Source organism: Lemur catta, chromosome 14 (genome assembly GCF_020740605.2).
Source record: "Lemur catta isolate mLemCat1 chromosome 14, mLemCat1.pri, whole genome shotgun sequence".
NCBI classification, from domain to species: Eukaryota; Metazoa; Chordata; class Mammalia; order Primates; family Lemuridae; genus Lemur; species Lemur catta.
The window spans coordinates 8,215,803-8,239,841 of NC_059141.1; the positions used below are offsets into that span (position 1 = coordinate 8,215,803).

The 24,039-nt window shown below is 45.3% G+C and overlaps 1 protein-coding gene across 1 annotated transcript in view; it reads left to right on the forward strand.

Annotated features, from left to right (window-relative positions):
- Window positions 1-24,039, forward strand: part of FGFR2 (fibroblast growth factor receptor 2) — a 100,513-nt gene that overhangs the window by 36,067 nt on the left and 40,407 nt on the right. The window contains 2 exon segments of the mRNA XM_045569389.1: window positions 2,991-3,160; window positions 13,723-13,846. Of these exon segments, the coding sequence (XP_045425345.1) occupies window positions 2,991-3,160; window positions 13,723-13,846 (294 nt within the window).

Genomic DNA, 24,039 nt, shown 5'->3' on the forward strand with positions numbered 1-24,039 from the left:
CAGGAAAGATGAGGACTTGAGGCTACTGATGAAGGAAACAGTAGGGCTCTTCTTAGAGTGTTATTATTTTTCTAGATCTTCCAGTTTCTTCAAGCTTCATATAAAGCTAGTTTGTTTCAGGACGAGTCATTGTGAAATAACAAAATAGTCCCTCCCATTCCAGTGCCAAGTTCATTAAAAATATTCATGAGCTGGACATCTTAAAGGGAGACTGTCCTGCCTGTGTTAGCGCTCGGCAGAGTTGGGGCTGCTCAGACAGACAGGAGCCTGGCGGAGGGTTGTTGATGGATTGTATGGGTGCCCCACCCGCCCGGATCTCTTGGGCATTGATGAGAAGCGTTGTGCCCATACCCTGCTGCATGATTGTGTGTCTGTTTTGCAAGAGCAGATTTTATATGTGTAGTTTTGATGATTGGAACTTCATCCCAGGAAAGTGGCTACCTGCCAGAAATTCCAGCAAAATTCTTTCACCCTAGTCCTTAAATCATTCCTAAGGCACCGAGACAAAGGTGCCGGTGGCCAGTGTGCTGTTGCCACAGGACGGGGCTGCACGGGCACCCGTGGTCTGGGGCATCCCTGTGTTGTCGCAGCCTTACCCATGACCAAGTGGAAAAGAACAACATTCCTGGTTCCTTAAGCTAAATCCCACTTCTTGACGTTTTAGGGAACATAAAAATCATGCCTAATGGTATGTAAGCACATATCTGTTGCTTTCTTTTATGTAAAAAAGAAAAGACATTCCAAAAGATCAGCTCAGCGTAATTGAGGCAATCTGAAAAAGTTACTGCATTAATATTTAGCTAATTCATATGAATAGGCTATTGTGTTTACTTAAACAAATGACATGAGTGCAGACACCTGACAGCATGAGGTATGCTTTTCATTTAGGTCAGATTTGTAAAAGTCTTTGTGTAGCGACAAAGCTCATTATTTGTTTTGTGCTCTCAATGGTTTCTTTTTAGTGGCTGTGGCTGTGGATGGATTTTTCTAAGTAGAAGCTTTTAAAATGAAAGATTATTGAAATTGTTTCAGTATGTGCCAGGCCCTGGAAGTCTTGTGATAAATAGGAATCAAGTACCCCCTGGTAAACCCCCCAAAGAATAGGTGGGCTTATGGGCATGTGACACCCAAAGCCAAATGGCTACCCAAGCCGCCTGCTCATTGCAAATGCAGCTAGATGCAAAGGAAAGAACACAGCACCTTGTCCTCTGGCCCTCCCTGCCTGCTCTCTCTCTCTCTCTGGTATATATGACTACCAAGTTTTTTGTCTCTTTGCACTGTCTTGGCTCACGTAGATGCCACCTAAATCCCTCGACACTTAGGTACGCACAGGAATAAGGAAGATGCAGTGTGCCCTTGTTAGGAAATCTCAGCTCCACCTTTTATAGCAGGTCCAGAGAAAGCGTAAGGCAAATTGGGGTAGGTGTTTTGGATGCAATGATTCCAATCCCTAATTGTACCGGAGTCTGACTGCTAAGTGAAGGCGATGGTTACCCCCACCAGGGGCGTGCTGTGCCCCCGTAGAATAGAGGAGACTTCTGAATGTGCATCAGAGGCAAAGTCCCTGCCTAGGACCATTTTGCCTCTGGTTTGTGGTTTGTGAGCTGTTGCTCAGTCTAACGCTTAGCAGAAATAAGTACAGTTATGAATTGGCAGAGCCCTGTTGATGGATGCTTTAGGGGAATACGGAGAGTTGGATTACCAGTTCGCAAAGACAGAAGCATACATGTGAGAAATTAACTTGAGGTACAAGACTCCATTGGAAGTTCTGGACCGTAGTGAAGGAGGAAGTGTGCCTTTCGCCCAGGTGGGCTGCTCCCGACTCTAGACTTAAACGTCAGAGTGATTGAAGGTATGGGTTCCGGATCCCAACCGTGGGAGAAGCCGGCTCTCCCTAACGGTGGAGAGTAGGGTTGAAGACAGTGGGCTCTGGCATGAGACAGATTTGGTTCAAATCCTGGCTGTGCTTCTTCCAAGCTTCGTGTCTTTTAGCAGATTAAATTAACTTCTCTGTGCCTCTGTTTCCCTACCTGTAAATGGGGATTATGGTAGTGCCTTTCTCATTGTGTGATTGTGAGGATTCTGTGTCAGGCACCTTAAGAGCTGATCAAGCCGTGCTTATTAGCAAGCACATCAGACGCAGTCAGGCAGTCGTGGTCAGTACCAGTAGGTGTGAAAAATTTACAGCGGGATTCGGACTGATGCTGTGGCTCTTATTTAGATAAAATGGACTTGGCAATTTAAAACCTTACCTCTTTTCTTGAGTTTAAAAAAATTCCCTTGTATTTATGACTTCAAGGGCCATTTACAGGGCACGACTTTACATGACATTTAATTGGTGGCCTCCTATCAAGTTATCCACATGGGATGGTGGTAGGATAATGGTGTTCATAAGCTCCACTGAAGAGAAAAAAGAAGGTTTTTAAAATATATTGATTTTTTTTATTTGTCATGTAAAATGCTGGGGAATTAATGATACCTCTCTGGATTATTTTGTCATAATAAAATAATTTATACCACTGAGTGCCTTTTAAAGCTCCCATGCATAAGTTGGTGAGGCTTTTGAGGGACCACTTGTTACTGGTGTGTGTATGTGATCATTTACTAGGTGGGGCGATCTAAAAAGATATACTTTTGGAGGACTCGGCTGTTGTTATTGTATGTGTGGTTAATTTGTGTATAAAGAAGCATTTTAAAACACGGTTCGGCATGAAATTATTTTCTGGCACCAAGAACAAGAGAGAGAACAGGCCTCAAACACTTTTTCCTGTTAATAGACATAAACCAATAAGCAGTCCCTCTCTGGGACCTTCTGCTAGGCCAGCTGGATTAGACTTCTGAAACTATTTTCCAAATGTAAATATTACCCAAAGATGTAAAAACTGTCAGATCTTTTACATACAAAGTGAAATGATCTTACCTGGTTGTAGTTTACACGTGGAGATGAAGCTATCCATCTGTACACATTTTAATGCTGTTTTCCAAAACAGGAGCACCGTACTGGACCAACACAGAAAAGATGGAAAAACGGCTACATGCCGTTCCTGCGGCCAATACTGTCAAGTTTCGCTGCCCAGCTGGGGGGAATCCAACACCAACCATGAGGTGGCTGAAAAACGGAAAGGAATTTAAGCAGGAGCATCGCATTGGAGGCTACAAGGTAGAATTAAGCTTTCAAACTATTCTATTTCTTAAATTCCTGTTTATTTTTAAAAGCACTCAAAAGTTAGCAGGAACTAGAAGGAATTTTTTAAAAAAATCAGTAATTATCATAATCGATCACGTCCATATTTGATGTTTAAAAAAAGATTGCCGTGGACTTGCATGTCATTTTAAAGGGCAGTCTCCATTTGCATTGTTCTTTATGGGAGGAGAGTTTAACAACAGAAAGGTCGAAAGTTGAGGGTCTGTTTTCTATATGCTTTATAGTTTGTAAAACTAAAACTAGAGTGGAATTTGAGAAGCCTTAGTCCCGTTGCCCTGTTGGAGCAGGATCGCATGAATAGTGAGTGGACTTGGATTAGAGACTGGAGCATGAAATATTACTCGTTAAGGGAGAGCACATGGAAATGACAGAGGCCATCCCTTGTCCTCCTTTTTCAAGGATTCTGAAGAGCCCATCACACAGTGCCATGAAATTTAGCCTCATCACTCCCTGGGGAGTTTGAGATTGACAGCTGTCTCCCTGCAGATGCTGGGATGCACCTTCTAGCCTTTGCTCATCCGTCCTGCAAATGTCGATTGAGCGCCCTCCGTGCCAGGCGCCATCCTAGGCTCGAGCAGCCCCTAATCCAGCAGGGGAGGCAGCAGGAGAGCTGGCTGTGAGCAGTGATAGGGATGAAGTCACAAGATCATGTGTTGTCCTGTGGATGTGCAAGGAAAGGTGGTGTTGGGTCTTCGGGAGAATAAGGATAAAGAAGATCAGGGAAGGATTTTGGTCTGAGTTGGAAGGAAGGTTGTCTCAGAAAGAGAGAGATAGAATCTCCAAATTTTTTAGTATGTAAGTGGAGAACTTTAAGACTTTAACATATGAAGAGGACTTAGCGAAACCTTATTATGACATTCATTGTTGCATTTGGAACATAAGTGGGCATATTAGTTACCTCTTATTGCATAACAAATCACTCTGAGATGTGGTGGCTTTAAACACCATTTACTGGGTCAGGAATCCAGCTGTGGCTTGGCTGAGTCTTTTTTTCTCCAGGTCTCTCCTGGGACTGTGATCAAGGGTCAGTTAAGGCTGGGATCTCATCTGAAGGACGCACTGGGGAAGGAGCTGCCATGTGGCTGCTGTCAGGATTCCCTTCCTCGCAGGCTGAAGGACCAAAGGCCTCAGTTCCTCACGGGCTGCTGGCTGGAGGCCGCCCACAGTTCCTTGCCTCATGAGCCTCTCCCTAGGGTGGCTGATGGTGGCAGTGGCTGCCACCAGGGTGAGCAAACAAGAGAAACCAGAGAGAGAGAGTACAGCAACACAGAAGTCACAGGCTTCTGTAACATAATCAGGAAAGGGACATCACTACCTTTGCAGTTTTCTGTTATTAAGCAAGTCACTAGGGAGGAGATTGCCCCAGGACATGAATGCCAGGGGACGTGGGGATCACTGGGACCCATCTGGGAAGCCACACAGTGGGTAGAATAGAAGACACTTCAGCTCGGACCCCAGGTCCTTACAAGCCAGGTCGAAGGGGATTTCTTGGTGGCAGCAGAGGAATGTCTGGAAGGACCGTCTCTGGTGTGAGTTTATCACACCAGCATCACTTTAGATGGCAGGAAGCCCCACTCCATGCCTGCCTTTGGTAAATGAGCTTCCCCTCTACCTAAAAGTGCCCAGGAGCCCTTTGCTGAAACGTCATACAGAGTTATCTTTAAAGGAGTATTTGCTTCTGCAAAGTTTTTGCCTTTTTGTTTTAACATTGAGAAAATAACATCTAGAGGTCAAAAGCCAGAGGAGAATGAGGAAAGCCTGTGAGTTAATTTCTAAGAGCAGGTAGTGGGTGGGGGCAGTTGATGTGTGAAACAGATGTGAGGCAGAGCTGCTGGAAGGTGGGCACTTTCGAAGCTTGGAAGTAGAAATGCTTTAGTCGGCATCCACGGCTCATACTTGCTGGTAGAACCAGGAGGCAGGGGAGTGATTTGTCCTTTTGTTCTTAGTTCAGTCCTTAGACCAGGTACAATGAGATTGGAACATTGGCCCTTTTTTAAAAAGACAATCTTTCTTTTTAATAATGAATAGACAAAGCTTCCATTGGGGATACTGATGAGAAAGGAAGAGTTATACCACTAAAATCATGGTCCCTGGGATTGCTTAAACCACCACGTGCTTTCTGAAAACTCACATAATTGGTGCACTTTCAAAGATTTATCTAAATACAATGTAAGTGTGAGCATGGTGGTCAAAATCTCAGTGGTTAACTAATCTAGTCAATTAAGACAGCCTTGCAAATAAGTACAAAGAGAGCTGCTGAGCCCTCAGAGTCTCCTGGTCTCAAAATAAATGGAACTAGCATCATTATTATGGGTAAGGAGCTTTTTGCAAATCTGAATTTGTGATTATAAATATGCTGGAAGACTAAGTGTGCCTAATGAGAAAATGCCGCTTGATTTTTAACAGGTGCAGTTTAGTTTTAATTATTTATGCCAACATCCTGCTAAATGAAGGCTCCTATATCCTAAAAGCAAAATGAGTCACCCCCCACCCCCAACACAATGCCTTTAATAGCCTATCCTCGCGGAGCACAGATGACTGAAATGATTTTGTTGTGTCATATTTGAGACGTTTCTGGAGTGAAAGAGAATTAGAATTTGAGTGCGTGGGAACAAAAACTTAAAATGTATTTTGCTTTAAGAAAAAAAGGCAAAAGGGGAAGAGTATGACACCTTGGACATGGTGTGTTGGCTGTGACTGGGGTGAGTTTCTCGTCCTTCTGGACTTTCTCTGCTGGACAAAGAGGCTGTGGCCTTGGGGCGGGGCGGCCTGGGAGGTTGTTAACCTGGACTGAGTGAGGGGCTTTCACAACAGTGTTGGCATTGGGCATTCATTTGGGGCATACTGGAAACTCTAGAAATTCCACAGTTACATAAAGCATAATCCTTGCTAATGAAGTGTTAAGCTAACCCCAGGTACCCAGGTCTTGAAGTCACTGGCAGTCAAAGAGGCCCGTACCCACCTGCGGGCGTCCCCACGTGGCTCCGAGCACCCCGGCTGGCCCCGGCCTGCTTCCGCCTCACCGGTCCTCGTCGGGGTCTGAGCAGGGCAGAGTTCGGGGAGCATGGTCCTGGTGTTGGGTTTTCTCTTTGATGTTTTCTTCATTACTTATGCAAACTTGTAAAGAAATGTGCCTCTGAACATTTCACCTGAGGGAACTATAATTGTGCAATTTCTAGTTTTCATTCTTCAGCACTTCCCTAAAAGGAAAGAGACCCGATGGAAACGTGGAGGGCCTGACATCTAAACGATCCACTCCTCTGATTCCTGTCCACTTGCCACTTTATTTAAACAAGAAGCAAAGTGTCAAGTTTTCCAAGATACGTTTTTTCAGAAAGCAAAGATCCGAAAGCTTCTGCAAACAAAACACTTGTTTTTCTTTGTCCTTCATCAATCTGCTCATTCCATAAACCACGGCTGTGCTTTGGTGGCCTTTCCTTCTGGTTCTTTCTACCTGTTCGTGGGTCGGGCACCTTGGCCCTCATCCCCTGTGTTACAGCTTGTTTTGAAACGGTATGCATATGTGGCCAATAAAGGGAGAAGGGAAAATAAAAAAAAAGCAAAACAAAATCAGAGAGAATTAGGAAACAGAACAGGAAGCTCATTTTAATTAAAATGGCCAATAGAACGATGTGGTGTTCTGCAGTTCAGTCTTGTTTATTAAAGAATTCATGCTGAGCCCTCTTAGGTGGTTAAGAGGCAAATTATTATTTTTTTAAGGATGTGGGCAAAGGCTGGTTGGACATTATTAATGTGTAATTAATTTAATATAATCGTAAAGCTTGACTTGAGTCATAACTATATCTCCCTAATTGTCCTTGTTCCTGGGCTTTTCCATCGGTCTTGACCATGGGTGAGTGTTTAAGGCTCTGTGTGCCTCAGATCCCCTTCCTTAAAACGGGAAGATTGGGTAAATAATCCTGAACATCTGATCCCTGCTAGCTCTAAGAACTGTGATTTAATAGCATAACCATAATTCAGCATCAGCCATTTTTCATCTTAAACAACAGCACAGATTTTTTTTTTTATAAAGAGGTTGCCTTTATGGCTAGATATTTCATATGGCTCTGAACAGTTATTGCTATTTAATGGAGAAAAGCAAGAAGACCACTGAGATAATTAATAGACACCCTGAATTCCCAGCTCATTCTTAGGTAATGACTTACGTGGGGGCAATTCTTAAAAACTATCTTTCACGCCATTTCGAAGTGTACGAGAACATAGACCAAGAGGGATCTCAGGATAAAGGACTCTTCAACCTGGCTGTGAAATCAGCACAAGAGCCCACGGCACCATGTGTCCTCAGGCTTAACATTTCCATGAAGCCCCTCGGCAGAGGGCAAAGCATTACTGAGGATGGGCCGTTCATTTCCAAGTCTGTTTCAGATAAGACAACTTAAAACAATGTTTTGTTATCGTCACTGCTAAACTGGTTGTTTTGAAGCATAGATTAATTAGGTTTACATTTTCTAGGTTAGTTACTTAAATGTCATTGTAAAGACTTTTGATGTAAATGCTATGCTTAACCTGCAAGTGCGTTTAGGGGACAATCAAGACTAATGTACTTATCCGCATATTTATACTTTCTTGAGGTTTTTCTCAGCTAAGATGTTTCAGCCTTAATCTCCCAGATCAAGCAGTCTGTGATGAGGAAACAGGTGTGGGTTGGTATCAGCCAACATTTACTGAGCGCTCCCCTGTGTGGGGACTGTTAAGTGCCCCCCAAGTGGTGTGTCCCTCAGCCCTTCCACAGCCGGAAGAGGCAGGCACTGTCACTTTGCCCCCTTACAGAGGAAGCTCCTGTGCCCCAGGGGTAGCAGCAGAGCTGCCGTCTGGACCCAGGTGGTTTTGCACCAAAGTTCATGCTCTTCCTAAACTGCTCTCTTCAAATCAGGAAGCCCTTCTAGCACAGGGTGTGCTGGTGAGAGCACGGGGGCGGGGTATGATGCTCTTCTCCCAACTTCCGTGACCTCTGTGGGCTATGAGTATTTTTTTTAATTGCGGTAAAATATAAAAATTTACCAGTTAGATCATTTTTAAGTTTAGTAGACATGAATTATATTCACAGTGTTGTGTAATCATCACCACTATCTATCTAAAACTTTTTCATCACCCCAAACAGAAACTTTGTACCCATTAAGCAGTAATTCCCCATTTCCCCTCCCCCGAGCCCCTGGTAACCTCTAATCTACTTTTTGTTGCTATGAATTTGCCTATTCTAGCTACCTTGTATAAGTGGAATCATAGGATATTTGTCCTTTTGTGTCTGGCTTGTTTCACTTAACATAATGTGTTCAAGTGTTCCTTGTTGTAGCATGAATCAAAACTGCATTGCCTTTTATGGCTGAATTGTAGTCCATTGTATGGGTACATCCTATTTTGTTTATCCATTCATCTGTTGATGGACACTGGGTTGTTCCTACCTTTTGGCTATCGTGAGTAATGTTGCAGCTGCTGTACGAGTGTCTGCGTGAGTCCCTGCTTTCAGTTCCTTTGGGTCCATACCTAGGAGTGGAATTGCTGGATCATATGGCATTTCTCTGTTTAGCTTGTTGAGGAAGATCCTGAGATTTTTGAAGAGATAAGTTCAGCAGGCAACGGATGCCCTTCTCCAGTCACATTTGTGAGTGCCTTCAGGCAACAGGCATCTAAGGAAACAGCCTTGCATTTTGTAGTTCACTTCCCACCTCCTCTGGAGAGAGCCAGTGACTGTTTACTGAGCGGAGGGAAGAGTTTCTCTCACTGGTCCAGAGGATCAGATCGCCCCACCCTGTTCTCTGGACACCTCCTGAAAAGCAAACTTCTTCTATCAAGGTTGGGGTTTAAGCATTAACAGGTGTTTGCCTCTACAGCCCTTGACACATGCAAGCTCAATTTGCACAAACACGTTTTGGAGGGATGGTTTGTAGCCCTCCAGGAACCTGCTGGAAGTGGGGGTGGGGAGGGGGAGAGTAAGATGTGCATCTTAATGACAACTGATCTGTGGAATCGCCGCTGATGAGGTGCCTTCCTGAAGGCCAGGGTTACAGGGGATTGCTGCATTCCTGGCTAAATTGGACCCTGATACTGGTGGAAGAAAATCTTGGCAGTATTTCTCATCACAGGGACCCAGCATTCAACCTGGCACAGAGTAGAACTTCCCACCAGCTTCTGCATGTTTATTCTGCTTGCTATCGACCACCTGGGTATTTGGAAAAGTCTGAATTTTTTTTTTTTTTTTTTTTTTTTTGCAGTGTGGATGCCAAACATCCAGGTGACAGCCTGAGTCTTTGACCTTTCACCTAGGTGTTTTGGTATCATACAAACCAAATCTGCGTTCCCGGTTGTTGCTTGGAGGTGGCTAGGAATTTAACAAGCACCTTGGGAGATTTAGTAACAGAGAAATTCCAAAAAAACCTGTCTGGGCCACCTTTTGTCTTTGCATTGACAGGGTACGGAATGTGTATGGAATTCGTTTTTTTTTTTTTTTTGGTACTACACTTGAGAGTTTAGGCCATTAGCTTCGATCTGCTCTGTTTCTATATTGAAATGTTATTTTAAAAAGTCTGCAGTGAACAGTTTTGAAGCCCACACTCTCCTATTCTGTTACTTGGCAGATGAAAAATAATGATGAATTTCACAAAGGTTTGGCCAAGGGCAGGAATGAAAGTAAAGAATTGTGCTTGTGTGGGTCGGCACAGGATTTCTTTCCTCCCTGGCGTTTGTGCTTGGTTTGCCAGAGAGAGACAGAGGCAGCGGCTCTGTAGCGGAGCAGCAACTACAGAACCAGTGTCCAAGGAGTTGTGTTATTTTACTTCTTGTGTGTGTGAGCGACTTCTGCTTAAGTCTGAAAAGTGAGAATGAGAAAAAAGTAAACAATATTCGTAATCCCACTACTTACTTGTATAAAGTGCATTGCTGATTTGACATATTTTCTTTCTGATTTTAGTGATGTTCATATAGTCACATTTATACCTTCAGGCCTGCAGGCTTCTATAGGATTGTGCGTGTGTCTGTTTTTTTTTTTTTTATAAAATGTAATCATGAGTAAACTTCTTTGTATTCAATCTACTGTTTTTCATTTACCAATAATTATATATTGATATCTCACCAGGTCTGAACGTAAGAATACTTCATTGTTTTTATGACTATAATTCATATAGGATAAACTATACCTTGTTTATAACTCTCTTCTTTGATGGACTCCAGTTTTTTGCTGTGACAAACAGTGCTTGAAGCAACAGTTTTGTTCATGTGCCTCAAAGTAATTATGCTATTTTCTGTGGGCTAGATTTCTAGAAGTAGATTTAACTGGGTCCAAAAAAATCTGCATTGCTAATTTTAATAGGTACCACCAAATTATTTTACAGAAAGGTTTTTCCCAATTTATGTTCCATTCTCAATTTGGTCTCTATTTTCCTACACATTTACCAAGTACTGAATAACATTGATCTATCTAATTTTTGTTAATCAGCTGGTGAATAACAGTGTCTCATTATTGTTTTAATTTGCATTTCCCTGGTCATTAATGAGAGTAGGCATCTTTTCATATGTTTATTGGGTATTACCTTCCCTGTTCTGTGAAAGCAAAGATGGGGTATGTGCATTCAGCCTAACTGGCAAAAGAATTGTAGCACTGAAAATCTGAGGAATTTAGAAAAACTCCTTGAAGGGCATATCTTACATTTTTGTTGGAAAGATAGTTTCTTTAGGTTTATACTAAATATTGGTTTAGAAACAGAGTGATTGAAAACAACTCAAACTTTGTGCTTTTGTTTGCCATCTTTTTAAAGTTCCTGTTGTAGAGGCTTAGTTTGCTATTAAGCAGCTGCTTGCTAATTAATGGTAGGATATCCCCTACAAAGGTGTCAAACATTTTGAATGTTGGTGGCTTCAAGGGCATCCATTTGGAAAATGCCACAGCTCATAAAATTTGGGATTGGTGGTATGTCAAGGAATCAAATACTGGAGCGATGGTGTAAGAAAATTAATATTAACAGCACTGCATGTGGCAATATTGATTGAGTACAAGGTTTCTGGAAGGGCAGAAACACCCTGTTTGGTAAATGTGCTTCTCATTGTAAAAGCATTTGATAAATGTTAACTTATTAATATTTGTAGTACATCTCCACGGAGTAAATATTCAGGGAGCACGTGCCCTTGAAGAGGGATCTTGCTTGGAATGCCTTGGCCCCACCGAGCATGACCTCGAGCTGACCATATGCCCTGGGGTTAAAAAAATGGGGAGCAGCATGCTGAGCTGCATATGCCAAGATTTAATGTCTGGGCCAGGAAGACAGTGTCCCCTCCCTGTGCAGTTCAGGTTCAACTCCATTTGGAATACACCATGTGCCAAATCTGGATCCAGGCGCAAGAGAGACATTGACAGTTTGGATGGGGTCCAGAGACAGGCACTAGCCATGATTAAGGGCTTATGGGCATGACATTTGAGCGAGGGCTCAAAGAACTGAATATTTACAGCAGGGCTAAATGCTGGATTACGTGGCTTGGTGATGTCAGGGCCTGTGGCTATATCCTAAGTTACCCACATGTGACTGGTTCCTCAGAGTCAAGGAGAGAACCATTTCTGATATCCCTAAGAGCTTGGGGGCAGGGGGTTGTCCTTGTGGACCCATCTGCCTCAAGACCAGTCAAGGAGCTCATCCCTGCCTCTCCCATGCTCTTAGCATGACAGCTCCAGAGTAGCTCTGGGAGGCCAGGATTTACATCGAGAATTCCCATCACACTGGAAAACTTAGCACCCACATCTCTCCTTCAGAACACCCATCCTGCACCCTCCGTGCTTATCTCTCCTAAGGGGAGACCTCGCCTCCTGTTTTGGTTCTCCTACAAGTCTGTGGCCCAGCCAAGAGCAGCATGTGGGTCTTCTCTGATGCTGAGTCCAGATTCTCGCCGCTGTAGCTCAGCGGCCTTCAGGTTCCTGTCACCTGTGGCAGCGAGAATCAGTTCCCCATCACCAGCTGCATGATGTGAGACGCTGAAACAACCTCTGTGACAGCAGCAGCTGAGTAAAGTGACTGCCCAGAACTGTCCTAACTCGCTGCTTGTGTCCCGTTAGGAAGAAAAGAGTGCACCCACTGCCCCAGTGGTCCTTCCTAAGACTGTTAGTGGTGAGCGGCGATCTTGCTTTTGAACTCAGCAGCGATCACTCCGCTCTGCAGCGATGGCTTGAGCAGGACGGAGTGCCCGGCATGAAAGCGGTTGTGCTGTCACTGCTCCTGTCCCGTCGTACCTCTCTCGGCAGGCTGATCACTGGCGCCGCTTTGCAGAGTGGACAGCTGCTCTGCCCTCCTGTTTTTACAGTGGAGTAGTTACAAGGCGGTTTTCTTCATTCTCTAGTTTAGTTCCTTGAACCACTCACGTGCTTGCGAAGGCTCTGCCTGCATTATCGGTTTTTGCGTGACTAAGGGCCAAAACACTTGAGATGCCCAGGGCACCGTTCAGAAGGTCAGTTGAAATTCCTGAAATGATAGTTAAGGTTAGTAGGACCTGGCTTTTTGCTTTTTCATTTCATTTCTCTGGAGTGCCTCGTCCAAAATATCTGTAAAGAATGATTTGGATAAAAATGTCAAAGCTTTGTACCCTGAAGATACCGAATGTTGCATTTTGTCCTGGTAAGGAAAACTCGTGCTTGTTTGAAAATTTGAGTCTATAGAACTATTTTAAAAGCACATTAGCGTGTTTGTGTATTGACAGAACCGTGGGCAGGAATCACTCTAACTTATTTTCACATGTGCTGCTTATCTTTGAAGTCTCAAGGAGTTTGTGAACAGATGGATATACAACTTACGTTTCATAAGGATTCATTGCTCCCATGTTTGGAATTCTGGGTATGTCTCTTGGGAACATGTAACATCTCTTCAGCCACCAGGAGCACCAGAAGTGGGAAAGGCAGGCCTGAGTTCCCAGCTGAAACTCCTTGAGACTCCACACACCACCTGGGGGCCCTGGGGCAAGAAATGAAGAGCTTTCAAACCAGAAGGCTCCAGGAACGACACCAGTGCCTACTTCACGTGCTCCTTGGGAGAATTAAATTAGCTAAGGCAGGAAGGAGGGCTCAGAGCAGGGCCTGGCATGCAGTAAGTGCTCACTAGTGTTGGCTCTAGATGGTCGTTGGTGCTTTAGGGGCTGAGGGTTCCTGGTGAGTGGCAAGTCGGTTGCTCAGCTGCCCAGGGGCACTGAAGCTATGCAGGCTGGAGTTCAGGCTCCCTGGGCCCTCAGCCTCTCCTGGAGGGTCTCTCCAATCCACAGCAGGGACAGACCTACTCTGCACCCCCCTGATCCTCCTGCCCATCTGAATGTGTCAGTATCCACTTCACAGGCACTCACCAGCATGGTGATGATCGTTTTCATTTGTCACCATTCTGAGTACTTATTATGAGGAACATTTAGAAGTCAGGTGATTCTTTTCTTCCCTCCCTTCCCTGCCTCCTCCCACTTCTCTTTAAATCAAGAAAGCACAGTCGTTTGTATGCTGTGCTGAGATTAAATAACCACCTTTACTTTGGTTTTTTCAGGTACGAAACCAGCATTGGAGCCTCATCATGGAAAGCGTGGTCCCGTCTGACAAAGGCAATTACACCTGCGTGGTGGAGAATGGCTACGGGTCCATCAATCACACCTACCACCTCGATGTCGTGGGTGAGTTGGCTTCTCCTCGCGGTGGCAGCTGCGCACCAGCCTGTCCTGGCTCGACTCATTTGGAATCGTGAAAATGAGGCTTGTTTCTCCCAAAAGTTTAAGGAGAATTGGTTTATGCTTACTCTTTTTTCACACACCCTGTCATTCGAGAAGGATTCTCTGCCATTTGATAGTACTCTGTTTTCCGATTAGCCAGGCTGTTGAGCCTCACGGTGTCATCCTGTATAAGATGCATGTTATGTGAGATTACTCTGAAAAATGTTAGTGTGGACAGGAAAAGGGTACACATGCATGGCAGGAGGGCTCTGTTTTTAAAAGAGAGGCAACATTGCCCCAGGAGGGACAAGTGTATGACGCTGGCTGAAGAGTAAAGGAAAAGACATGGGGACTGAGCCTGTAGCTGTCTGGAAAAAGGGCCCTTCACTTCCCTGAGAAGAAAGTCATTGGACAGGACAGTGCCCGCTCAGTGTCTGTTCCTGGAAGCTATTTCCTCTGGGAAAAGGGCACATATATATGAGCTCGTAAGTACCTTTTTGTCAGAGTGCACAGATAAATGGACCATTTTAATTAAACATCTTAAGGCCAAATTTTTCCTAGGTTTTGCCTCTTACGATGAGGTTGTGTTGTAACTGATGAAGAAAGGGTGTTTCCTGCCTTGTTGGAGGATTGCTAACATGTGGAACTACACCTGGGCCGTGTCATTGTTGCAGGGATGGTGGGTCACGACCTCTTCTATGTAGGAGCCATCTTCTGTCTGTTTTGTTCCATGCCGTGGCGCTCTACCTGCCACCGTGAGCCGTTTGGGTTTGCCCTTCTCCACAGGCAGGTTGCTGACTTCTGCCAAAGTCTCAACTCACAGTTCACCCTGATTCATTTTTGCCTTCATGTGACTGTTGGTAACGCCACAGACACATGCCCAGCCACGGTGCCTGTGTCAACAAAGTCTGTCCTACATCACTGCCTGTGTGCGTGCCCCCTCAGCTGTCTCACGTGTGGGTTTTCTTCTCCTTCAATGAATTATACTCTTTGAAGAGAGAGACCCTATAGGTATTTGAATTGTCCAAAGAGCCATTAAAAGAAATTTCTGAAAGCTGGATTAACCAAATTGCATAGACTTGGTTAATTTAAATTTTAGGTTAATAAAATTAAATTGAAAACCATTTTGATTTTCTATCAAGTTAAATGAAATTAAATCTATAAGACACCCTGCCTTAGACAGCATGATACAGTCTTTACTTGCATTTGCATATAAGCATTCAGTGACAAAAGTATTTATTTGCATGGTTTAATCTTGTTATTCAGAAACCTTAATGTGAAATTGGATAGGTCTTTGTATGAAGTTGACCCTGTGATTCCTAAGAGTGAGTTTTAGAATGTCTTTTCTCAAAGAGATATTTGTGGTGTGTTTCTTAGTGAGAATTATTATGTTTAGATATTTTACAAGACAAACACAAAGAGAGGTAACACTCCAATATGAGAACAAAATGGTTAACTTTGTCTTGGCATCGATGCACCATAAATCCATCCATCAAAGAGCCCATGACTTGGAATTTACCTTGGGGCTCACATATACTGAATTTGACATGAAAGTGTTTCTATTTTGGTGCAGAAAGTTAGATTTGGGGCTAAAAGTTCTAAATACCTAATTTTGAAATTAAGTAATTTATTGTAAGAAAAAAATAATTGTACTGTAAGAGTCTTCAGAGATCATGGCTTTATGTAGGTCTACAAATCTACAAATCGTTCATTAAGATTGGCTGGGGCTGTGCCAGGAATCTGGGAGTCATGTCAGGGCCACTCCAGCCAGCTCTTGCTTACAGCAGGTTTTAGGTTGAGTTGTTATGTAAAACATGCAAAACCCCTCACCCCACCTCCCCTTTTGAGCTTTCTGGCAGCTCATCCCTGTGAAGCCCTGAAATCTCTCTTAGAGTTTAGGGCTGGGATTTGAATTGGGCTGCTGAATAATGGAATTGTGCTGTCTAATGTTAATCCCCTGGCAATCGGTCTTGTTGAAAAGAGCGTATGATTCAGTGGTGTAACGCAGAGGGAGCGTGGAGTGTATGGAGTAATGCAGAGAGAGGCCTGATTATGTCACAAATTTGGGAGATCGCCCAGCTACACGCGGGCCAATAATGACACAATGCTGGTTGGGAATATCCATTAAAGCTCAACTCCAATAATTTTCCAAGCCTTGAACCTTCTTTATAAATAGAAGCCAAAAGTCAGTGGAGTATAAGACATTTTCAGCAAAGATGGAGGTGTGAAATACTCTCATCTCTGCTCAAAACCCCAGTAATTGCTTTGAGAAGCACTAATAAAATAAGAATTGAGTCAGCTAAACAGTCTCATGTAGACTTACAGGGTTGGCAGTCATTCTGAACATCTCCGCAAATGGAAACAAAAAGGATTCATGCTTAAGCAATGAATTTCTGGTGGCCCACGGGCTTGAATTTAAACATTGCTGTGTGATCACAGCTTTTCGGCTACCTCTCTGTTTCCGGGAAAACCAGAAACTCTTCCCCAGTGAAAGTGAAGTCCTGTTCACGTTCACAATTCTTCGAGGTTTTACCTTTGTTACTATGATACATAGATTTGTGGTTCAGATATTATGAAGCATCAACATGGGTGAGATCTTTTTATTGAAATTCTTCCTTGGAAAAGGCATTCCCATAAGCGCTTTAATGTAAAAGCCGTGTAATTTAAGTGACATTCTTGTGTTCTGGAATTCAACAGCGGGCCATTGTTGTATGTGAGGGAAATGCTTTCATTTATAGGAGCCCTTTTAGGAGCCTTGCTTGATCCTCATTAAAATTGACACCATTACTTTTCAGCTATTTACTGCAAGAGAAAATTAGTGTGACGCTCTGCATTTTGGTAATTGTGGCAATCACAAAATGGGGTCCCCTAAAGTAGCTGGCTCATGGAGGTGGGAAGTCTTCGCACCATTCGTCAGCGAGTGGTGCTGAAGGCCTGGATTCTGACGGGTCCCTGCCACCAAGAAGCCACAACCTGGGACAGGTTACTTAGCTTTTCAAAGTCTCTGTTTTGTCAGTGGTACAATTGGAGTGATGATACTTCCCTCGTTCCTGCAATGGTTATATTCATTTCCTAGGGCTGCTCTAACACATTATTACAAACTGGCTTAAAACAACTGAGATCTATTCTCTTACAGTTCTGGAGCCTGAGCGTTCAAAATCAAGGTGTTGGCAGGTTTCATGCATGCCTTCTGGTGGCTGGTGGCTTTCCTTGGCATGTAGATGGGTCACTCAAACCTCTGCCTCCATCTTCTCAGGGGTCATTTTCTCTGTGTGTGTCTCAAATCTCCCTCTCTTTCTGTAGTGAGGACAGACACCTGTCTTTGGATTTAGGGCCCACCCTAAATCCAGGATGAGCTAATCTCACTATTTTTAACTTATTTACAACAACCTTTTTTTCCAAATAAGGTCACGGTCATAGGTTTGGGGGCTTAGGACAGGGACGTGCCTTCCTGGGGGCCATAATTCATTCCACTGCAGTGGTTGCGAGGCGTCGCTGGGGTTAGCGGATGAGACCATCCACTGGGCATGTGGGTGGCCAGCAACAGAGGCCAGTTTCCTCCCTTCCCTACCAGGATTCTTCTGAGGGTTAGAAGGCGTCTTTCATAGCTTTTATGAGACTCAATCAGAAGTCTTATTCGACAAACAGAATGGCATTTGGGACCAGCAGAACTGGCCAGTGGCTGACATTTCACGTCTCCTGCTGAGAGTTCCACCTCTGGTCAGTGCTGTGCTCAAGGCCGTCCCAAGGCTGACGTGGTGGCTGGACTTGCAGGAGAGCATCGTGGAGTTTGAGTCCTTAAAGTTCACTGAGTTGGCCTCTCGACCTCCACCTGTGCCCCTCACCCCACTTTACAGTTGAGGAAACTCAGCTTCCGCTGGGAAAAGTGATTTGCTGAGGACTTGGAGAAGGTGCCCTGGAGCTGGGGCCTCGGCCCAGGTCGTCTCGACGCCCCGCTGGACGAATGCTCCTCGCACTGCGTCTCGTGCTGACTGTGGTGTGGACCAGCAGCGGCTGCTGCGGCCAGACTCTGAGAAGGTGCTGCTGCTCCTGACCCCGCTTCCAGCTCTTTGCTGCAAAAAACAAAAATGTGAGAGAGAAAGATGGATGTCTTCAGGAAACCGGGTGTCTCACGGAGACCCTTTGTCTTTGAATCATGAACTTCTGCTCCTTTGGGGTCAGATGAGCTTTCCACCTGGCATTTGATATTTTGGGGAGCAGAGTTCAGTGGGGGTGCGAACAGTGCCTCTGGATTTGCCACGGCCAGCTGTGTCTTCTCCCTTATCAGTTTAACTCCGGAAATTTGTCCCTGCCCTCTGCTGTCCCCCTGAGTGACAGCTGTAAGCAGCAGACGGTGTCTCAGGGGAGGGCTGGGGGCCTGTCGGGCCACGCGTCACTTCTGGCTGGGTGGAGACCACAGAGGTGTCACCACCAGCCCCAACTTGCCTGGTGGCAGACCAGGATGGCGCTGTCGACCAGCCCTTGACATATCCGTCGTGTCTCAGCTCTGGACATGATGGGACACAGCCGGAAAGCACAGGGGAATCTGTCCCAGCCCTGACTCCCCCTCAGGTGTGTGTTCAGGAGGAACGAAGCATCTTTTATTCCAGGCACTGACTGATAAGCCCAACTGTGGAGTTGACACTTGGCATTGATGTTCTGGCAGCCTGTCCTCAGCGGGAGAAGGAGAAATTGTGCAAATTGTTTACTGCTTGGGGCAGCCTCTGTCCTGGGGAGACAAAGGTCCCAGTGTGATCACGGAGCAGAGGAGAAGGGACAGAGACAAGTCAGAGTCCCTCAGACCACCTCTGCGGTGTGAAGTTGGGACTCTCTTGAGGGTTTGGAACAAACTAGTAGTTAAGTAAATGAAGAAGTGGTGACCTCGTTAATTAATTAACTGGTGAGTTTATTACCAAAGCTGTCAGAATTCCATCCTTCCTGCACACTTGGCCCTGGTAGAAGGCAATTCTCTGTCCTGGTTTCTCATACCATGGCTTCTGGACAGAGCTTTGTTTCTTTGTGTGATGAAAAGTGGCCGTGGTAGTAGCTAAAGGACAAGAGTCTGAGTACCTGGAGATTTTCCCGCACTGAGCGCCTGACCGTTACCTTCTAGTCTAGGTTGTAACACTTGTGCCTTCTGAGACACAAGGCCTTGGCTCCCTAGATCCCGGAGGGGCTCTGAACTTGAAGCCTCCTGACTTACAGGCTTCCTGGCCGGGCCTCATTTGATTTTTCCATATTCATGATCTTGCTGCCAACAAATTCTTTTGCATTTCTTGCTTTAAGTTTAAGACTTGAGGTTTTATCCTGATACCGGCTCTGCGTGCCAGCTCCAGAGTTGTGAAATCTCGCTGGAGGGAGGTAGAAAGCCCCTCTATTAAAAATGGATTGAGGTGGCATGCCAGGTAATAGGTCACAGCGACTGCCTTTCTGAGTGGGCTCGTTTGGTTAGCGGGAGATCACGGAACTGGAGTAGGGATATGCAGAGGGAGCAGACTCTTGGTGCTGTTTCTGTGGCCCCAGCAGCCCCCTTTTCTTCCCAGCCATCACTGTCACAGCCAGCCCACAAGGGTCTCCCCTCCCTGCCAGAAGGCATCTCGGGAGGTTCCATTGGGAATGATGTGGGGGAGGGGCATTCAAATTATCCATCCTTGCTAGCTCTGTGGCCTCAGAAAAGTCACGGAACTTCTAAGCCTCAGTTCCCTTGTCTGTAAAATGGGGGTGATGGCCCGCTTTCCTTGCAGCTCTGTGGGGAGGAGGGGGTGGTAGGTGGGGCAGTGCTTTTATATAGTATTAACAGTACCATGTGACTGTTGACCACCATCATTAGGTGGTCCCGTACCTCCTCTTGCATCTCTAGACTGAGACACGCACACTTGGCCGATCCCTGATGAAAGCAGGGGTCAGTCCTATCCTTCCGTCCAGGACGAGGTTTCAGAACTTCCTTCGGTAGCTACTGTCTAATGAGCTTCTGACTGCTGCAGGGCAGCTTTTCATTCCTGTTTCCCAACAGGGATTCCAGGGGGCAAAGGCTGGTCAGCGGGCAGCTCGATCACACCAAATGTACTGACTGGCAAATCCAGCCTTCCCTGCAGAACTGATATCCACAAGAAGTTATTCCTTCCAGGCCTGGAGAGCAGGTGGTATTCCGTGGGTGCCAGCTCCCGGGGTTGGAGCAGGCACAGCCAGTGTGGACGGGGCATGTTAGAACTTTGCGGTATCAGCGTTTTTGCCATGTTCCCTGCAAGCCGTTCATTGCCCTTTGCCCCCAGTGGAGGAAGGAAGCCCTATTGATCGCTTTCGATTCTGGCAGGGGGCCTGCGTGAGGTGGCTGGAGAGAGGGCTAATATTTGGTCTGTTGTCTAATCTTGGCATTAAGTGTGGGCAAACAGGATGTAGAAGTGTTATAATCAAGTTAATGTCTTACAGTTTTATGTAAGAAGAGGGTCTCTTCACCATACCTGAAGATCCAGGCGCAGATGGGCAGAGAAAGCTACTTGTGTCAGAGCTTGGGCGAGTGAACTCGCCGTGAAGATGCGAATTCACTGATGGCAGTCATGGTGCGCAGCCGTGGGCCTGAACTCAGCACGGTTTCTATCGTTACGTGCCGAACTGAAATCATGGAAAAATAGTTTAATGAGTGACTTATATTGGGAGTTCTGTGGTTCTTAGTGTATTGCAAATTCCAAAGCAAGAACTCTGCAGTTTCTCTCTAAACTCACTCGTACGGCTTAATCAATGGCCAACTTTACAAACTGAAAGGCCCCAGTTAGGAAATTTTATGCCAACTCTTGTTAAGATGTGAGTGTGGACACGCCACTGTATTCTTCCCCTCTTAAATAACGTGTCTCTTGGTTTGCTTTCATGGAGTCCCTCCACCTTAGAACACCCCACCCTGGTAGTCATGGCCTTCGTGTTTGCTAATTTTCACAGTCAGGGAGAAGGTGGGGTATTATAATACGGGTGTGCTCCTCACTTGGAGAGCAGGTTTGATTTGGAAGGGTGGCTTTGAGAGTTGCTGAGCGTCTTTCACTGTGGTTGGTCAAATGCAGGAGGCTACGGGGAAGAGATGCCGAGGGTATTGGTGTTGCTATGGGAGCTGGGTCTGGTTCACCTTCTGAGAAGAGAGAGATGCGGCAGCGAGAACCTTATCTCCTTGGTTTGGAGAGAGAGCAGAGCACAACAGCTGGGATTGTCTGATGAGTACTTATCATTGCAGTGATGAGTACTCTGTCTATGGAGCACATAATATGTCAGTGCAGCCTGGGCTTGATCTAGAGGGTGAACGTCACTTGAATGGGACATAGGCTTTGCCCTCACAGAGTTCTCATTTCATGGCACCAAAGATCCCAGAGAGTTCTCACCATGAGAAGATGATCAGTAGGGATGGAGATTCCTGGATCACTGTGGAACTCCAACTTTTTCTTTCTTTCTCCTAGCACCTCCCCATATAGGATCCTCTCAAACAAGGCCTGTAGGAATTCTGTCCCTCCCGGCTAAGTATACAGATGAGCAGGTCAGATGGTGTCCCAGACATAGGCCCCATCACATCAGGGAGCAAGTGCATCTTTTGAGAAGACAGGCATTGGATATTATGCTAGAAGGATCTTTTGGAAGTTGTGCTTCAGTTGAGAAAGGGAGTTCTCATGTTATTGGTTCAGTGTACACTCTGCCCTGAGACTGAACGCTGACGGACTCAGTCCTTTACACTTTATATTCTGGTCAAGAGAAACAAAATAATTCTGTGTGTGAGGCCATCGCTGACCCTTCACTGGGGAAGGGGCTGACTCCAGGCCTCCCACCAGGCTGGGCGGTGAGAAGAGACGCGGGGGTTGGATGTGACCTTTTGCGAGCTGGCTGCCTGTTCTGAAGCTTCTCTTAGGGGATGCTGTGCAGAGGAGTATCCAGAACCACCGTTATTTCCAGTTTCTGGGTTTCGTCTCCAAGAAAACAAGCAGGGTTTATCCTTCAACTTCTCACGTTGTTCACAGCAAAGGGAGGCGTTTCTTGTTTGCTCAGATGGGCTGAAAGCTTTTCTTTCTGCTTGAAACTCCCCAGGAGCAAAACAAGGCATGTGAGAGATTAGCATGATGGGTTTCTCTAGACTTCCTCTAGAAGAAAGGCTTTTAGGTGGTGAAAGTTGATGAAACCTGTCAACCTGTTCACCGTGGACATCCTGCCACGTCTGTGCGTGTCTATCTACTTCATTCTCACTAGTGGCCGATATGCCATCCTGTCATTGATTCGGTGTAGTTTATTTAATCATATTTAGGTTGTGTACATCTTTTGTCTTCCAGTTATAAGAAAAATGCTACAGTGACAAGCTTTGTACACGCCTCTTTATTGGGCATCTGTATGAATATTTTTCTAGGACAGATTTCTAAACGTGGGCTAACTGGATCCTGTTTGACAGATATTTTCAAATACTTCAAAGCCAAGGAGCTTCATGTTGAGTGGTGCTTTCTCTGACTGGGGACTCCCCAGTGGTTTGGTTTTTCGCCTCTTTGCAAATCATTTGAGAGATGATACTAGAGTATTGGAAATTCAACTTTTGTAACAAGAGTATTAGTTCTTGGACAATTTTTTTTTTTTTTTAACTTTTCCAACATCTTCTTCCCATGAAGGAAACCCAGCTATGCAGACACCAGCTGAGAATCTCGCATTCCTGAAAGCTGCTGCACCCCCTGTGGACTGTGGTGGGGCACCAGGCTCTGTGATGTGGGTCTCCTGCAGGCCTCTGTCAGCTGTGTTTACCCCGGCTCCTCAGGAGGCAGCTCAAGGAGGCTGACGTCTGAGTTTTACATCAGCATCAAAACCAAAGCACAATATAGGGAGGGACCTTGTGCAAAGTCTTTGCGTTGGGAGAGAGAAAAGCTCTCGTTTAGTAAACTGGGCAAGGTAAATACACTTAGCTAATTGAGAAGGTAGGTTTTCCACGACCCTGGAAATATATCTTGTTACCTCTGTGATATTCTCACCTTTGCCATGTCTCCTTTTCTAAAAACATGGAGGTAAAATATACATAACGTAAAAATGTACTATTTTAACCATCTTTGAATGTATAATTCAGTGACATTAAGTGCATTCAAATTCTTGTGCAACCATCACCACTATCTGCCTCCAGAACTTTTTCATTACCCCAAAGCCTTTTAACACATCTCCTTTTAACAAAAGGAAAGGCATTTTTGAACCTATATTTGGCATAACTCTGTGGTCACCAAAGAGTCTTAAGTTTTGGTTAAACTTTTTGAAGGAGCAGAGCTCAGGGTCTCTTAAACATTTAGGGTGTAAATAGCACCCGATCCACTCCTGTAATTCACCCAAGCAGACTCAAATTGATACCCAGCTGGTGGAAGCCACTCAGCCGCAAGCCAAATAATATAGTCTGTGACGTTAATTAGGGAAGGTACTTCACCTCCACCTGCTTCATTCAGCCTTCCCAGGCCGGAGCCCCACCAGCACTTTGCTGGGCTTGTCCACATCATTGAGCCAGCACCAAGAATTAATGGTGTTTTGCATTTGCAGTTCACATGGTGCAGCCTCCGTAAGTCACTTTGTGACTTAAGTGCTGGAGGGAAGACACCTCATCTTTCTTTCCCCAAACAAGCTTGCTCTGAAGACTTTGCTGCCTCTGCAAAGAGACTTGTGTGTTTTAGAGGAAGCTGATCCCCCGCCCAATTCTTCAGGACTTTTGAGAGTCAGATGTCCAGGGAGAAGATGGGGACACCTGAGTGACCCGACAGCAAAGGGGAGAGAAGAACAAAATTCAGAAAGGAAAATGCAGCCAAGCCTGCGAGGGAGAAAGAACAGCAAACCTGTCACCTTCTACAAAAATGAGATTTAAAAAAAAAGTAATACAGGGTGCCCAGCATCCCAGGTCAGTCACCTGTTCTAGTAGGTGACACGCCAGAATACTGGCACCTGGCCTCTTTCTGAAAGTATAGTACTCCTTCCCATCCTCACCTTCCCCTTTTCTGCTGATCAGTTTTAGTTCTGACCTTCCTTTGTGCCTACCTCCAGAGGCTGCAGAAAGCTTAGGGAAAACAAAACAAAACTCAGAACCCAGCTAGATTTAGCCTGTCTGGTTTGAGTGCATTAGGCAATGAACTCATTCTACTAATTGTAATTAGCGTGAGGCCTTTAGCAGGTTATCGGGC